Below are 19,932 nucleotides of genomic sequence, written 5' to 3' on the forward strand. Positions count from 1 at the left end.
ACCATGCCAGATGCACTCAAATCTAGACAATAACAAAAGTCATCATCAGTCATGCATGCCTATGTAGGATTATTTTCCTCTAGTTATTAAACTTGATGAGAAAACTGAAGCTATGGATCCCCAAATTTATGGATTTCTTCCTTAATAAACCCAATAATATGGACTAATGCACCTAACCTAGGGTGATTCAAACAAGATACCTATTAGTATGTAACTAGCCAAATCTCTAGCAATAATAATGACATTTAGTTCAAACAACACCTTGGGATTTTATCAGAACATTGTAGGATCCCTTAATCATCCTTGAAATATTCATATAGAGGACGACTTAACCACTAACCACAATAGAAATTGGAAATCTTAAGGGACTTAATTAAATTTGAACTTGTGAATTATGGCCTACTCATAAAAAAATGACATGGATAGATGGTTTAAATGATTGGGTAAACCCTTAAATGTTCATTACTATATAAGAATTTTTGAATTCCAACATACATAATGGTTATCTGTAGGTCTTCTAGTCCTCCCTCTCACTGAAAGGGTGAATTTCTTAGCGTGGAAGGATATTTATGTCTATCAAAAATAAAAACTAGAGAAATTATTACTTGCTTATATTAAATGGGAACATTCAATAATATATAAATTGTAAATAATAAAAAATATGTATTTAATTAATGTGTTATTACCAACATACATACTTTTAAAGTCCAAATCTATAAATATATTCGGACAATATATTATTTCCAAACTAAATAAATATGAAAAACAAAACTATGTATATATTCAGTTGATCTATTATCGTCAACATAGATTTATATGAAGCATATATATATATATATATATATATATATATATATATATATATATATATATATATATATATATATATATATATATATATATATATATATATATATATATATATATATATTTATATGAAGCAGTTGATCTATTATCGTCAACATAGATTTATATGAAGCATATATATATATATATATATATATATATATATATATATATATATATATATATATATATATATAAAGCACCTAGATAGCCAAATACCTCTCAACCCACTTGAAAACATCAACCACCTATACATGTACTTACAACATTAAGCAAAACATCTTCCACATCCATAAATGGCATATCCAATGCTAATACTCCACGCATTCACAACTAAACAAGAAAACTAAACAAGAAGAAAAACGATAGATGGTACATTCTTATGTGAAACTTACATCCAACATGTATCTATTTCCACAAAAAGTAAACTATAAAAATCTTTATGGGTATACTATGCCAATATCAAAACTCCCATTCATATTAAATAATAAAATATAATCCTCAAATATATGTATATGTTTGTGTATATGTGTGTGTGTGTGTGTGTATATATATATATATATATATATATATATATATATATATATATATCTCGTGTGTGTGTATATATAATTCTGTTTTATAGACTTATAGGAATTCTTCATGAAGATTTTCTACTATGTCCAAATTTTTACCACACAAACTAATATATTTTTGGAGAAAAAACCCAAATGAAAAAAAAAAAATTAAACTTACTAACTACAACTCAAGCTATTGTCCTTTAATAACATGTATCTATTTCCATAAAAATTAAAAAAGTAAACCATAAAAATCTTTATGGTATACTATGCCAAGATCAAAACTCCTATTCATATTAAATAATAAAACATAATCCTCTCTATAATATATATATATATATATATATATATTTATTATTTCGGTTATATATATATATATATATATATATATATATTATTTCGATTATATATATATATTCTGTTTTACAGACTTGTAAGAATTTTTTATCAAGATTTTCTACATGTCCAAATTTTTACCACACAAACTAATATATTTTTGAAAAAAAACCTTAAAAAAATAAAAAATTAAACTTACTAACTACAACAACTCAAGCTAACTCAAGCTATTGCCCTTCAACCTAAATACAATATATATTTATGAATAAAAAACTATACATGCTATAAAACTATCTTTGCTCACTCCATTTCCTATGGAATATAATGTAGGCCGCATTTTCTTATATTATAAGATAATTTACGTGACTTTTTGTATTCCAACCAATGTAATAGTAATGTTATGTTCTATTGATATTTAATGATAATGTTATGTTCTACTGCCATTAAGGTTTATCCACTAATATATAATTTTTTTTGCCATTTTTCTTTGCAGATATATGTGACTAAAAACACTTTTAAAACTTTCAAATCATTATAGTGACATGGACTATTTTAAATGACTTTTGTCCATTGAACAATTTTCAGACCATTACTCCCTTTCTCATCTTAACTATACCCAAGAAACTAAACCATCATACCCCTTTTCATCTCGAACACATTTAATAAATTTGAAACGTTCTCTAGTGGTTACGCTATGTGAAATTGCATGAACATCAATTAATTTTAAGTGAAAGAGATTGTTCCCATGTCCAGCAATTTAATTTGTATTATTCTTTATTATAAACGCAATGTATTTAACCTTTTAAGATAGAAACTTTACATTTTCAAAATAAATATATATTAATAATCTTTTAATTATATATTTATCAATATAGTTAATTTGATTAATAATATTTTTATTTGATATTCATTTTAAGTACGGATGTAGATAAATATAATCAACAAATTTTTAAGTATATTTTTATAAATATGTTTAATTGATTGATAATATTTTAATTATTAAATTAAAATATAAATTAATATAGATTTATCTTAAGTATTAATCTAACATGAGCCGAGAGTGGGAGGACGTTGGGGAGGCTCTGAGAATGGCGAAGGAAGTAAGGATTTTACAGGTCTGTGACTATCTACTTCATGCTGCGGTGAGGCAAGGCTCTGGCATGATCCCAGCTTGATACATGGTGTGGCAAAAACTCTTTGAAGTCTCTTATTTGCGAAGATTGCATCCCACTCCCACCGAAGCTCGCAGACAAACGCCTTTTGACTAGAGGCAAAAACTGTAAGATCGTTGAGGAAGTCTGTCGAAATACCGAGTCCTCCAATTACCATTCTATCATGTTCACATATGATGAGGGACCCGAAGAACGTTGGGGACGATGGGGATCTATGGAGCTCACAGAGTGGGGTTTTTTTGGTGGGTACCTGGATTGCAGAAACCCCAAAAATTTAGATGTGGTCATCTCCATTTCCATCATCGCAGTAATAGATCAAGAGGAAGCTAAATTCGAAGTAGTCACAAAATGCTAGGCTGTGATGCATCGAACGTGAAGTTTACAAGAGTCCCAAGGTGCGATTTTTATCCACATAAAGCACTAAAGTGATTTCACCAGGCGTAGATCTTGTTGATCCAGATTAGAAATTGTGGGAGATCTCCACCAGTAAATCTTTCTCAAGACAAATATGTCGATCTCATTGTGGCTCAGTGGATCACATGATTTACAACAGAGTGGGATCCCTGATAGCAACATTCTCACTAGATTTTAATTTTTACTCCAAATACAAACACTAATCCCCCAAATAATGCAGTCTCCACTTTCTTACCAAATCAATGCAGAGGCTCTAAAATGATCTATACATTTTCCTTTGCATCAATTCTAGGATCAATGCCCGAGGGATGAAAAATGCATACAACAGTGGGAGTTGCGAGATAGGGATGATAGTGTCCTTGAATTACAACAAGCAATAAAGGCAGGCTGAGAACATTGTCCAATAGCGAGCAAGTCAAGGATGGATCTTGAAGATCCAACATCAGATCCACTTGAAGGAACTCTGATCCATATCTTTATCAAATCACTTGAAGGGAAATCAGTTTGTTTGAAGGTTTGGAGTTGGGAGTGGATAAAAACTCTCAAACAAATGATTCAAGAAAAGATGGGTATACCAACTAGTCTACAAACTTTGATTTATGCAGGGAAAGTATTGCTGGAGGAATACAAGCTATAGGATTATAACATTGGATGTGACTCAGCCATCTTCCTTAACACAAGACTTCTAAGAGGATGTCCTGGGACAAGCTAAAAAAAGCTTCATTCAAAGATGCAGTCAAAGGGAAGATGGAGCCACAAAAACAACCAGAATAACCTTCCACTACTCCTGGTCCCTACATTGTGGAGTAGATGACCCAGGTGCCAACTCTGACAATTATTTTTCTCGAGGTAAATGAGATTCATGATGAATTTCTTTCTAAAGTAGTGATTTGCAAATTGAATGGGTTCTGGCCCAAATCGAAGGCACTACATCAATGGATTTTTTCCACATGGAAAAAAAACTGTGACATCCATTTATGCTCTAAAGGTTTCTTCATTGTCAAGTTTGACATAACAAAAGACAAGGAATTTTCTTTACACGAGGGACCGTGGTTTTGGGGCGGTGAAAGTCTATTCATGATACCATGGTTTCCTGGCTTTGATGCAAATACCATGGTGTTTTCCAAAATTTCAGTGTGGGTAAGGTTACATAATCTACCTTTGCATTTTCGGTATAAAAAAGTATTATCAGGCATTGGGAATGCCCTAGGGAAATTTTTAAAAGTAGATGCAGATTGTGTCACAAAGGGTATCTTCACCTTTGCCAGAATCTGTGTGGAGGTAGACCTTAGTAAAGGATTACCATATCAAATCCTTCTATATCACAACAATCAGTAGTGGTCCCAACCCCTTGACTATGAGAATACAACCTTCAAATGTCATACATGTCTTCAAACTGGTCATCTTCAAAGTGATTGTCCTCAAAATAAAAAAGAAAAGAAAAAAGGGACAACCACAAAAGCCAAAAGGATGGAAATTTTTTGAAACACAGGCAGCTAAAACAGAAGAAGAAGAAACTATAGATAATACCACAAATAATAATGCTCAAAATTCCCAGGACACCATGCAGAAGGACGAGGCAGAACACAACTCAGCATTAGTTCCAATGCCTACTGAACAACAACAACAGATTGAGATGATTACCTCCGAAAAAGAAGCAATTGGTACCAAACGAACTCATGCATCAGAAGCCTTGGATTCTGACAAAGAAATCTTGTCAAATATAAACGAGACTCAAAGAACCATTGTATCATCCAAACCCAACTCTAGTGGTTGGCGAAAAGTGGAAAAAAAGAAAGGTAAGAATAGATCATGGTAACTCTCTCTGATGAGTTTTTATTTGATTCACCAAGATCTGTTATTATGCATATGCTTTTAACATCTACTATGTGTAATTTTTTCAAATGAATAAAATTGTGATTTTTCCCTGAAAAAAAACAGGAGTTGAGAGGGATCAAATTTCTTCATGTGCAAACTTTTTTAAAGTAAAAAGTACAATGTATTATTTTTCATTGTTTAAATTGTAATTTTGAATGCTAAATAAGGTATATATAAGACCAAATAAAAATTTTAACCATAAAACTTATTTTTTTCTATATATAGATATACATGAAGTTGATATCGACATAAATTAGTTAACATAGATCTTCTAATAGTTTATTTAAATCTCTTGTTGAGATATTTTTGAAAAGTATAAGATTTAAACATGTGATTCACACATTTTTTTTTTACTTCTAATTACTTTAGAGCATAATATTCATTTTTTTCTAATTATAATAGAGATTATTTTTCTATTTAGAACATATTTTTTAATTTTGTTTTTGTTTTAAAGGGGCACAAATGAATGGACAAACTTACACATCCCCTCATACAGGGCTATAGAACCAGCATAGATCCATCTTAAGTATGGATCTAACATAAGCCGAGAGGGATCAAACTTCTTGATGTGCAATTCTTTTTAGAGTGAAAAATACAATGTGTTATTTTTCTTTGCTTAAATTTTATTTTTAAATGATAAATACAAATACAAATTTTAACCATAAAACTTATTTTTTTCTATATATATATATATATGAAGTTGATATCCAAATAAGTTAACATAGATATTCAAATAGTTTCTTTAAATCTCTTGTTGAAATATTTTTGAAAAGTATAAGATTTAAACATATTCACACAAATTTTTACTTCTAATTACTTGACAACATAATATTTATTTTTTCTAATTATAACACATTATTTTTCTATTTAGAACATAATTTTTATTTTTATTTTTTATTTTAAAGGGGCACAGACGAACACATCCCCTCATACTAGCCTATAGAACAAGCGTAGATCCATGATCCAAGAGGGATCGAATTTCTTCACGTGCCAAGATAGACACCAAATTGGTGTATGAGACCCCCTTGTTTGTGGGGCAATGGACCCACCTCCGCACAATGATTTTACTGCTAAGTCTATGGAGGCATACATACTCTACCCCCCTTTGGTTTTGAACCAGTGACCTCTTAGGAGGAAACACATGTTCTGCTGAATTAATTTTATTTATGGTGAATATTTGTGGAAAATTTTCTAAGTATACATATTACAATACATTTAAGGAAATTATTATTATTATTATTATTAATTTAACTGGAAAGAGTATTTGTATTATATAATTCTACACCTAGTTCTCATTAAATACTTTAGACATTGCACAACTAATTCATCAAAATTTCCCAATTGTTTTCTCCTTTCCAATAGGAATACATGATTTTCCTAAGGAGGATATATATGAGAAACAAAAAGAGGGATTATGTTTCATAGACCAAGGCCCCAGGATTACTTGAATACATTGTCCCCCTCAAGGCCACAGAGTAACCCCCCCCCCCCTCCTGCCACCTTTTGGTTTCTTTTGGATGACCCATGAAAATAGAGAATCCAACCTTGTTGTGAGCTCTTCTATGCTCTTAATTCTACCTATGTCAGTCTTAGCTTCCATCTTTCATTTTCAAACTTGTTCTAAAACTATAAAATATAAACTTTCTAATCCAATCCCATTCCATTTAGTTTAAGGTTTGTTGAGAAGAGTCTGGGTTTATATTTTGATCTCCAAATTCAACACACAATGAGATTGATTTCATTGTTGTGATGTGGGAACGAATATTCATGTTATTAAAGATTGCATTATTCCTTGCTAACCATATTTTCCAATATATAAATTGTTGGGGAAGCTTCTCAATAATTTTTGAATATAGGTTTCCTCGAAAATCTTCCAACATAATTTTTTTTCTAGTAATATAAAAATTCTTGAAAATCAAAGGGCCATTTCACTCTACTGGAGAGTGGGGCAATTGTTTCCATCCAAACTTCTCTAGTATAATCACAATCCAGAAAGATATGAGAGATGTCTTCTGATTGATGCAAGAAAATATGACATCGAGAGGGACCATGAATGCGTCTCGTTCTTAAATTCTCAATTTTCATAATTTTTATATGAGCAAGAAGCTAACAAAAAGAGTTTACCTCTATATTAGAATTAACTTTCCATATTTTTTTCCAAGTGCTGAGATTTGAGGGAACTCAAGACTAGAAGAGAAATGAGACGTATCCCTACTTCTCCAAATAAACCAAGGCATTGAATCCTACTTGATCTACTTCCTCTCAGCTCCATGGAGCACATACAACCTATCAATCATGAAGCTTGAAGGTCGAGGGATAAAATTTTTATGGAATATTTCTAAGGATCCATCTAGCCCAATATTTTGATCATCCCAATTCGAAATATTAGCTAGGGTGAATTTGCTTTGAGCACATAAGAATTATCTTAGAGGAAGAAACTCCTAGCAATGTTACATTGGCAATTGATCTATTATTTTACTAGTCCACAAGTTTATATTTTCGCCATTTCCCGTCTTTCAATACAAACTTGAATGAATGAGAGGAGTCACTAATACAAATAATTTTCAGATAGGGGAGCACCCTCTTGAGGCTTGAATTGAATCTAGACTTCTTATTATGTATCCTTGAAGTTATCTATGCTTGAGAACTTCCTTCATCTAGTATTTTTCTTGGGTAATGAATCTCAAAATCATTTTCCCCTATTTATTTATTTAATAGTATAGGGTCCCTAATTCCAAGCCCTCCATGATTTTTAGGATGCCTCATAGTAACCCATTTAATCAAATGGAATTTCTTTGTGTTCTTTTTTCCTCTTTCCCATAGAAACTTGCAAAATTCTTCTGCTAAATTATAACTAATGCTATGTGGAGCAATAGGCGTTGAGAATTGATGAAGTGGTAAAGTAAAGAGGACTACTTTGATCAAAATAACATGCCTTGAAAGATTGAGCCATATAGCTCCCCAGACAATGAATTTTCCCTTGAATTTGGAAAGAACACCTTCACAAGATTGGTTTGAGTGTGATTTTAGGAAAATAAGAGTGCATAAATACTCATATTCATTCCATTTTCACACTAATTGAAAGCCCATTGTTCTTCCAATGTGTCTCTTCGTTCGAAATGAAACATTCCATGTATACATATAAGATTATCTAGAATTTTTTTACCTCCCAAAGCTTCAAGAAAATTATTTAGAACCCTTTTAAGTATTTGTGCTATTAGTACGAAAGCTCCACCCATCAAAAGTGTGTCATCAAAAAATTAAGAGTAAATGATGCTCTTGATAGCTTTGACAAACTTGATTCCTAGGAGGTTCTCACATGTTCTTTCAAATTCCAATCTATGGCTGAGGGAATTTGTCATAATGATATAAACGAAGGGAGATAAGGGGCAACCTTAGTGAAGGCTTTGCGAGGCACGAAAAAAACCCAGCTTCTCTCCCATTAACCGGGGGCACAATCCAATGTGATTTTATGTAAAGAAAAACCCAATGAATGAATTTAGCATCAAATCCAAATTTTGTCATCACCTTAAATAGGAATTCCTGACTCACTCTATCAAAGGAATTTTCCATGTCAAGTTTGAGAATCATGCCTTTATCTCCCCGATTTTGACTATAATTGATGGCCTCTTAAACAAGAATGACTTTATCAAATATTTGTCTCTGTTGCACAAAACCTCTTTGATTTATGAGATTATTTTTAAAAGAAGGGGCTTAAGTCTTCTAGCCAAAATCTTAGAAATCACTTTATAGGAAACATTACAAAGGGAAATAGGCCTGAATCTTGAAAAATAAGTAGGGCTTAATTATTTTGGAATCAATGCTAAAAAGGAAGAGTTAAATCCCTCCCCATGCAATTATTCTTAAAAGTGTAACCCACTATTATGCAAAAATATTTTTTTATTACCTTCCAAAAATGATGATAGAAATGGGCAGAAAATCCATCTAGTCATAGAGCTTTGTTTGGGTTGAGGGGGAATACTACTTGACATATTTCCTCTTTTCGGCCTCCTTTATGAAATAAAGGTTATCCTCCTGCGATATAGATTCTAGAATCTATTCCAACATTGATAATTCAACTTCTAATCTACCTAGGGTTGTATTGTTGTACAAATCACTAAAGTGACATATTTCCTCCTCCTTTAGTTGAGTAAAGTTTTAGTTTTTAGTAGCTCTTGTTATCTCCTTTATTTTATTTTTCCAAACTTGGTTCTTTTCCTGTTTATGAAAAAAAATATTATTCATCTCTCTCTCCTTTAACCAAATACTCTAAAACTTTAAACACCAAATTTCCTCTTCCTCTTTTATTGCTTTATGATAGGCTACAAATTATCCCATTTCTTCCTCAAATAGGCCATTTGTCACAAGTCCATCCTCTATTTCTGATTGTATAAATTCCATTCTCTTTTCATGTTCCTATACCACTAATTGTCTCTCTATTTGTTGTTCTCGAGCCCACATTTTCAATGTGATTTTTAATTGCTTAATATTTTTTTCCTAGATTGTCATCAAGATGCCCATGACCAAGTCACTCCATACTTCCTTTACCTGATCATTGAAACCCACTTTATTTCCCAAATTGGATAATAATAGAAGGGAAGGGGACCAAAATCAACATTTTTAGTGATTTCAAGAACAATTGGTTTGTAATCCAAACTATTCCAAGGAAGGATTCGAGAATAGACCAATATATTTTGAGACAAGAATGATTCCATTATTAAGAATCTATATAAATGAGCAACAATATGGCCTGTTTCAAATCGTTTGTTTGTCCAAGTAAATTTGTTAGAGGAATGTTGTATGTCCAACAAATTTAATTTCTAGATGAGATCTTCTAAATTTTCTTGAAAGTGATATCTAACATGAGATCCCCATTTCTTTTCCCATTGATGTAGATTTGTATTAAAATCTCCTCTAAATATGAAATCAGCAAGAGTTAACAAAAAATCCCAACATTCTTGTTTTTCTCAAAATTTTACTCACATGTAGATATTAACAAAAGACCATAGCTAATTTGAGGGGATATGAAGAAATATGGCAACAAACTAGTGGGTGGAAAAGTGATGATCAAGAAACCTAAGTGATGATTGAGCCCATAGGGTGGACACACCACCTAAGTCTCTAATAGAAAGAATCCCATTACCATTCCAAATATTATGATGTTTTTGAAGGATCTCTTGATCCCCCATTTTTTCTCCTAGAGTAGGAGAACTAATTTCCATTATTTCTTGATTAATGACTTCACCTCCTCCTTTCATATTTTTGAAACTATTCCATACAATTCCAAGAGAGAACCTTCATTACTTACTGCTTGTATAAGTTTTCCCTTGCCGAGGGTCATAGTTTTCTCCTTTTTTGGTGTTTCTATATCCTTTGAGTTTTGGAGCTAGACTTGAATGAGTGCCCATTTCCTTATATTTTTCCGTTTTCTCCACTACCACCTCTCTATTAGTATTTTATCGAGCCTTTCATTCGATCCTCTCTAATTATTTTTCCTTCTAATCCTCTGATTTCTCTTCTATCAAACTCAGAAAGTACAACCCAATATTAGTGTTTTTAGGAGAGAGGAATTCTTCATCCTCCATAGAATTATCCATGATTTTTTGTGCTAATTCCATAAGAGATTCTTCTAATGACAACATATTTTCCTCAATTTTTTTCTGGATTTGGATCTTATATTTATTTTTGATCTTTCTCTTGTGAGGAGAGGTTATTTTTTGAAATTTCCCCTTCTTCATTCACCATAGTTAATGCCTCATATATGTTATTATTTTTTTTCTTCCCTTTGTTCCTTCCTTTTCTGCTTCAAGGATTAGGTTTTATGTGGGAGGCCAGTACTTTTCCTTTATTCCTAATTTGATCTGGTTTCCTTGGCTAGTTGCTTTGTTGTTTTACTAGACCTATTCTCCTTTTTTGTTGTCTCCATTGTTCTCCTTCCTCTCTTTTTCTTTGTTGCTCCTCCCGTTTCTTTTTACATATTTTTACAAAGTGGTCATATTCATGGCATACTTTTTATTTGAATGGAAGATGATCATTTCTACCTCTTGGATATGGGACCAACTATCTAGATTGATATATGTGGCTATTGGGAGTCTCTTATCCAGATCCATTTCCATGAAAATCCTGACACAAGAGAAAAACCCCTCTTTTAGCTTAGCACAATTGATATACTTTCCAAGGGAATTGTTAATACTTCTGAAAGTGGTATCATTCCAACAATGCAATGGAAAAAATGGGAGTTTCACCCATATTGGGATTGAAAATGGAGCATTACTTTCCAGATTAAAATATGGACTCTACCAATCCAGATATAACCCTTGACCCCCATGAAAAAAGGCCCAATTCGCAAGATCGGGTCTTGATCTACCTTGTTTTCGAATAAGAAAGTAAAAAACCCTTTGTTGCAAAAGGCCAAAGAGTTGGAATCCTTGATCATGGGTTTCCAATTTTTTTCCACCCACAACCTCACAAAATGTGGGGAGGGCTAAATTCCCATGAAATGGCCCACCAGACCATGCTCAACTAGTTGTAGAGCTCAATTTCTTAACAAAGGTGCAAATACCTCTACATTTAGGATTTCCTCCAATTTCTTAATGAAACAAGAAGGATTTTATTTCTGAAGACTTGGACCATTTGTAACCAATGAGTTGAAATAATCCATATTGAGAGAAAGCTAAGGGGGTGTAGGAACATATCCCCCTTAGCTAGTCATTGAGCCACTGAAAACATCGACACCTAAAAAACCATCAAAGTCGCAAAGCTTGAGGAAACTAATTATTTGCAATGAATATTGGTGTTTAATTTTTTATCATACATATTGCAAGGAATATTTATAGGAATTAATTTTAACTACTATGAATATTTAACGTGTCGTGAATATTTATCTAGTTAGGTTTAATGGGAGGCCACGTGAAGCCACCCTAGAGAATCTTCATGATCACATTGATTCATTAGATAAAAGAAGAGAAGAAAGAGAAGTAGAATATAAAATAGGGTTAGCACTAATTCTTGACAACAAATTAAAACTATTAGTAGAAAAGTTAGAGAAAAAATATTAGGGTTTGTAAGTCAACTACAAAAATTGAATATAGGCTACAAAATATGGAAAATAAAAAACAATATATAATTGAAGAAATTTTATCCTTGAGAGATGGGATTAAAAAGTTAATAATTAAACTAAATAACAATTTTTCCATAAGTAGTATGGAAAATAAATTAGATAGCAAACCTATCAAAGAGAAAATGAACAAGAAAATTGAGTTGGATCATGAGCATAATAAAAGAGCCTTGAATTTTATAATTGTTGGTATAAAAGAACAAAATGAAGACACACTAGCAATAGTAAAAGAACAAAATATTAAGTCAAAATTTGAAACAACTCTAATTGAAGCAAGAAGGTTGGGAAAGATACTCGAGAATAAATATAGATTGATCTGTGCTAGGGTAAGTTATCATGATCATAAATTTGACATACTGAATAAATCTCCAAGCTTAAAATGGACAAGGGTCTTTATATATGATGAAATCATTCTAGAAAAAACAAAGTTAAGAAAGGAGCTTCAAAAGGTAAAGGAAGCAAGAAAGGAATGAAAATGGGAAATCATTATAAATAGGAAAGTTATTATTAGGGATAGAGACCAAAATAAGGGTAATAAATATGAATTTGGAACACTCTAGATCCTTTTTTGGAATTGTTGTTTGTATCCATGGCATGATAGTCTTATGTTAAGTTAGATCTCAAACGATATTGTTATTATATTTTTATTTGAAACTTAGGATCATGACAGGTATAAGGTCCGTCACATAAATCAATTCATTGTGGTCAACATGGAATAAGAAATCCTCCTTCAAGGAAATTGGAGGAATAACTTGTTATATAAAAATGAATGTTTTTCCTAACACTCCACTTCATAATATAGACCCCCTCAACTAGTACATTTGGATCAAAATATATTGCATTAATGCTAATAGGATTTATATTGAAATTTGTTATTTTACACCTATCAACTCTACTTTTTATAAGAAAAATAAACTAGATAAAAAATTCCATTATAATATGTTATAACAATATATTCAAACTATGAGGAATGAACATAATATCCTTTTGTCATGATAATTTAATGCTAGAACCACAACTAACTAATATATTCTTCTAAGAAATTATTAAAACCCTAAACCTCTTTGGTTAGATGGGGATCTTGTTTTAGCTAGTAAATACAAAATAAACTCTAAAGACCCATTCAATAATTTATTTGATATTAATTTAGTCAAGTTCTGTGGTTCTCAAGACCTTATAGTTTTAAATGGTGTAATCAAGTGGCTAAACTCCAACCACAGGACTTATATTCATGGGATCGATAATAGTGTTGTGGATTATGTTACATTACATATTCCTATTTCCAACCAAGCAGTAAATTTTGACCTTTTAAATTACCATGAAAATAACTTTGGTCATATAACTTTAACCTTAAGTCTAAACTGTGCCTTGTACAAAAGCCACATGCAAGAGAATTGTGAGAATCAAAGGCGTTTTTTTCAACAAAATTAAAATTGATCTCTTCTTAATGGATTAAATAGGGATTTGCACCTCTTAACTTCTAAGGATAACATTTAAAACCTTTAGCATAATTTTACTATAGCATCTACTTCCATTAACAAGTTCTCTATTAAGGTGTCATATAAAAAGCATAATAGAACTACCAAATGTTGTATCATAATGATTGTAAAATTGGTAGAGAAGCAACTAGGGATGCTCCTAAAAATTATTTAAATCTTGATAAGAAAATTCTAATTCATAAAACTAAAGAAAATAATTTGATTCCCTTGAAGAACTAAAATTTCTACCTTAAAAACCTTTATAAATCCCCTAACACAATGGACATCATTTCAAATGACCCTATAGAGGATGATATATTTTCTCTGGAAGAATTTCAGTTTGGGCTTAATTGGCTCGCTTATGGGAAAGTTAAAGATATTGAAGGCTCCCATGTTTAAAATTTTAAAATGGGAGGGTCTATCCTCATTTCTCACACACATAAGCTCTTGAATTTTGCAATGAAGCAAGGCTTCCCTAAGCAAAGTATTTTTTGAGGATCCAAATATTATACATATGTAAAGTATTCTAAGGGACTATTCTAATTTGAAGAATCATAGATATAGAATGTTAGAGAATGTTCGATAAAAAAACATGTAATTTACTATTAAAATTGGTATTTTTTTGCAAATATTATCAGTGTAATAATATCTATGTTAAAAATAGGCGAAATTTTAACCAAATGGAAAAATAATTTTTTTATAAATGGCCAAAAAATAGCCAATTGGCGAAATTTTTCCCGTAAACAATTCCATATCCATATGCATTAGATGAGACTCATTGTGCATATCTTTAAAAGTGGGGATAAAAGAATTCCGTATAATTATAGGGCCATTATTATTAGCCACATTTTATCTAGGCTATAGAAAATTATTTTGGAAAAGAAGAATAGCCTATGGCTAGAAAGCCACAGAAAAAGAGTTAAGGCCAAGTCGGGTTTAGGGTATATCATTCAATTATGGATCACCTTGTTACTCTCAGGATGATTGTAGAGGAATTTAATATCAATAAAATTGAATTGTTTTGTTATTTAATTGTCTTTAAAAGGTTTTGACACTATTCCTAGGACAAAATTGTCGAGAGGGTGGAGGAGATAATGGTTCCCCTCAAGTTGAGGGTTGTTGTGACAAGGATGTAGTAGAATTTTATTTCCAGTTTAGGAACAATGAGGGTTTTTCAGAAGAAATTAAATGTAATATTGAAGTCAAACAAGGGTCTCCTTTATCCCCTACCCTTTTTGGCAATAAATTGAGAAGCTTGAAGAGTGTTTTGAAGACAAGAGTTGTGTTGGTCCCAACCTTACTGGTGTATTCAAAACTCTTCACTCTTATGCTGACAATATTATTCTTTTGACAAGGATCCATTATGATCTTCACAAACAACTAAGAATCCTCCAAGATGGTTATGACTATTAACACTAACAAAATTAAAGTCATGATAATTAAATCCAAAAACTTCACATATGAAAATTACTTGGAGGAAGTTCTTTCATACAAACATCTTCGAATTGATATCCATTACAAGCTCAATTAGAATTAGATAATTGAGAAAAAAATAAATGGAGGTTGGGAAAGCTTATTATGGGCTTGAAAAAAATTATCAGCTAGCAAACCTTTGGATATGAGATTAAAAAAAAAAAACTCATTTGTGAGACTCTCATCACCCTTGTTATTCAATATGGATGTGAGTTTTGGGGTTTAAGAATCTCCCAAGAGTCATGGAGGAAGATTGAACAAATAATAAAGTAGTTTAGAACCTACAATCTCAATATTAAAGGAAATACTCCATATCCTATCATTTTGATTGAAGCAATCTTTTCCCCAATTGAAAGCATGTGTATGACTAGGTATCTTATGCATGAGAAGAAATTAAACAACATGGAAGCTAAGAGGTTTCATAAATTTCTTCTAACTTTGAAAAAAACCTCAGGTGGGGATGGCATAAGGATGCCTAGTGTTGGCAAGACAATTTGGGGATAAAGGAGAAGGTCATTTTGTACAATATCAATACTATTAAGAATATTATTACATCAAAATTTAAGGAGAAATTGTGAGGTGATCAACCCTAAACTAGAAAATAAAAAATGAGTGTTAAGAAGAAGACCACCATAGATCCATATTAAGTATTGATCTAACATGAGCCATGGGCCCACAAAGATCAAATTTCTTCACGTGCAAACAAAATACAATGTGTAATTTTTCATTATTTAAATTGTATTTTTGAATGCTATATATAGTATATATAGTACCAAATAAATGTTTTAACTATTAAAACTTATTTTCATGATATATACATAATTTTTTAAAATGATATATAATATATACATAATTGCTATTAAAATATTTTACATGATATGTACATTGAGGCATTTTATCAACCCAAATTAAAATAGTTTTTTTATTATTAATATATTTTTAAGTATATGCCAATATTTATTTGTATTAAAATATTTTATTGATAACCCGCATTGAATATTTTGTTATCTACATTATATTCAATTTTTATTATTATAGCCAACATTAGTTTTCTACTTAGAGAATAATTTATTTTTATTTGAAAGGGGCACATGTCAATTGAACTGAGAGAAGAACAAACTTACATGTCCCCTCATAATGGTTGTAGAATGAGTCTCTTTGCTCATTCTAAAATAAATAAATAAATATTTTCTTCTAGTGTTTAGAAGAAAATAAACATTGCTAAAATAAGAATGAATTCTCATGAGCTTCATATGAAACTAAGCATTGGTAAATTAACAAAACACTTATGGAAATAAGAGCTTATCACATTTATTACACTAAGAAGGTTGAAGATGAAAAGATTGTCTTATATTCAATCTAAGTTTTGAAATATTTATCACACTACCAACATTCTTTAACTTTGATTTTTACATGAGCAAAACTATAGTAATATTGGAATGGTTATCTTAATATTTTTATAACATAAAAATAAAATATTAAAAACTTCTAAATAATCCTTTACCTAGAATATAAACAATATATTTTAGTAAACTATAGTCATCATTATTTATTATTTAAATAAAAATTTAGAAATTTTTATTAGTTTTTTTTTGATAAAATATTACTTTATAAAACTATCTGCTAAAATTACAATCGTTTTACTTAAAAATTATATGATTGTACAAGAGAGATGTTATTAGATTAATTATATATTATATAAATTTGAATTAAAAAAAAAATTACGGACATTTAGGTTTTGGTCATCGTTCCCTCACTGGATTGGTTATTTATTGCCTCCAACCCTAATGCCAATTTAGTATTAAAAAATCCCCTACTAACGGGAAGAATGATTTATAGCAAAAAGGTTTCACGGATTTGGTGGTTCATCATTATTTATGTCAAATTGGTGAGGGCAGTGGTCACTAGAATCATATTGTAAAACAATTTCATTATGAATATCATTGTAAGTCATTAATTCAAACTGCTTCATAAATGTAAAAGTCAGTTTTATGGCTATGATTACTGAATTTTTCCTTTTCCAGAAATTGTGAACTCGGGTCTTCTCCCTCGTACTAATATGATAATATCACAGATATATGAAATTCATTGTTCATGAAGGTAGAAAGGCTTCACTATCTTCACCTGTCACCACTTCAGGAACGTAGATGTTTAGATGCACAATGAAGTGTACCAAAAACTTTCAGCTATAATTACCTTTTTGTTGTCTTGAGAACCCTTCAGGTTTGAGAAGAGACGGTTTTCATAAATCATAAACTCAAGTACATTTGGCCAAGTTGATTCCTGGAACGATGAGTCTGTGCCATTAGTCATTCCTGCAATTCTTTCTTGTCTGCTCCACCGAAATAGCCATGGCTAAGCTCCTGTCTCGTGCAATTTTACAAGAACTTGTTGTTTCCGCAGGGCTGGAAGTTGACAAATGAGCTGTAACAGTTGCATTCTTTCATGTTCCCCAAAGTTCTGCCTACTCGTTTAATTTATAATCACAAAATAGCAATAAAATTGCGAATTTTCCGTTTAACGTAATCCAATTTATGGTAGAAGAAGCTTTTTGGATATTTTACAGTGTTCGTAGTTCTTATGTGCAGACCATAATCTATGTTCTAGCCTCTACCTATAGAAAGTTATGCTTATGGGGATTACAAAACTGACAAATTATACGAAGTGGCTGGTGGCTCGATCCATGTCATAACCCTAAAATAGGATGTTGTCCAAGAAAAACCATAACGCACAAGGTAAGTTCTTATTTAACATCCACATATCCTCACAAATCAATAGCCATGACAGCTCCAAATTCTGCAACCCTCTTCCTCCGGTATGCAAAATGACGATCATTAATTTCTCAATGAAATTATTAGCACATATTGGATCCCTATGGACAGCCGATCTCTAGGCCCATATAATCCGAGACCACAGTGAGACCCTACTGATCAATGGCCGATCTATTCTCTCATCTGTAGAAAACAGTGGGCAGGCCGCATAATCTTTTGAATTTCCAGCACAGATCTACGTTACACTCTTTTTCGATACTGAATTGAAGAATGCTCCTTTCAACTAAATAACTTCATAATAAAACTCCGCCTTCTTTCAAATCGAACCGAACCATGATCATAGAACTTATATCAATAAAAGGGTTGTGAATACCTTCACTAGGGTTTAATATCTTCGTGGCGATATCACTAATGAGGGGTACTGTATTAATAAAACTTTGGTTGGATACACAGATCAGATGCTACTAATAATAAAAATTCCGATCTGCGATCTGTAGAGGATAGGACTAGCTTCTGCCCTTTCTAGCAGCAGGATTAATATGTGTGTCTGTCACAGAAATCCTTATAAAGAGCGACAAACTATGGCAAACGAGTATTTAAAAGCTCGTCTAGAGAGTCAAGCGACTAGTAATACAATCGAAAGATTAATCGATCTCAAAGTTTCTCAATATATTACACAATTTGAACTCCTATTTTCTCGTTGGGAAACAGATCATCTTTCAGAAACAAACATGCGGCCTTTAGCCTTTAACCACTTTAACTAAATTATATCTAAATAATATTTTTATTCTTTTTCCTCGCATAGTCTTCTAATAAAAACAGGTATTGTGGTGCTCTGAGCACTGGGAGAACGTTAAATCTGCAATTATATGACGCTGTAGGGTCTTTAAAGCAGCATTTCTTCAAAGAAAAATTTCAGTCAAAGGAAAGAGAGCAGAAGACAGACATTATATGAAAGGAAATTATTCATTAACTATAGAGTGAACAGGCATGGAAAGATAGAGATAGGCAATTATCAGAAATTGAAATTGAACAGGTAACGAATTATTATCTCATCATGAGAAAGACAAGCAGGTTCATGAAGCACATATACATATGAATATTCTTAAAGATTCGAATGGAGCGATCTGGTAATTGATTTCACTAACCTGGAGGTAGCTGTTGCGTACTCGAATAGCTTGCCCGTGCTCGAAAAAATGATCAGCCCGAGTTCCGCATCGCATAGGACAGATAGCTCGTGGGCTTTCTTCAGAAGGCCACTCCTACGTTTGGAAAAGGTCACTTGTCTATTGGTAGTGTTTTCGATCCTCTTGATCTCTATTTTTCCACGCCCCATGTTGCAGCCTGCTTGATTGATTCAGGACAAAGGAACGAAGTAGGTAGCTGGAGGCTATAATATCTTTTCTTGGATGAATAAATCAATCCGTGCACCAGCTGCAACTTTTAATTTCACAAGATCAAGAATGCCCTCCTCCTCGCTATTGATCTGCTAATCCTATAAGTTCATAAATGCCATTAGGTCCAGATTCTTTTTGTAGAGTCTTCACCGTGCCTTTGACCCTTTCCTGACGTGCTTCAGTATATTTTTCGTATTTTACTATTACTCTCTCTCTCATGGCATGGCATGGCATGGCAGGGGTTAATGAGTTTTGCACCGATCCAGCTACTCATATTGTCATGGCGTGGCAGAGAGCTAAAATAGGAAACGACAGTCCGTCAACTGGAGTTTGATGCCTGAAAAAGACTAGCGGAACCAATTGTGGCATATGGTGTTGGTACCCTTCACAAGTGCCATCCGTGCCATACTACTTTCGATGTGCAGATACGAATCGGGAGAGTCAGGAATTCTGTCACCGAGTAAAGCAAGGCAGGCAAAATGCAGAGATCAAA

General features: G+C 32.0%; 1 protein-coding gene across 1 annotated transcript in view; it reads right to left on the reverse strand.

The window, feature by feature from the left end:
* LOC149180479 (MADS-box protein GGM13-like) overlaps window positions 1-19,595 on the reverse strand; it is a 110,774-nt gene extending 91,179 nt beyond the window's left edge. The window contains exon 1 of the mRNA XM_089418179.1: window positions 19,191-19,595. Coding sequence (XP_089274305.1) covers window positions 19,191-19,378 — 188 coding nt within the window. The 5' untranslated portion in view covers window positions 19,379-19,595. The remainder of the gene's footprint in view (window positions 1-19,190) is intronic.
* Window positions 19,596-19,932: the final 337 nt, after the last annotated feature.

The sequence above is a fragment of the Pinus tabuliformis genome, chromosome 3_2, assembly GCF_031772625.1.
Source record: "Pinus tabuliformis cultivar Carrire ecotype Pingquan chromosome 3_2, CPIR1, whole genome shotgun sequence".
Lineage (NCBI taxonomy): Eukaryota > Viridiplantae > Streptophyta > Pinopsida > Pinales > Pinaceae > Pinus > Pinus tabuliformis.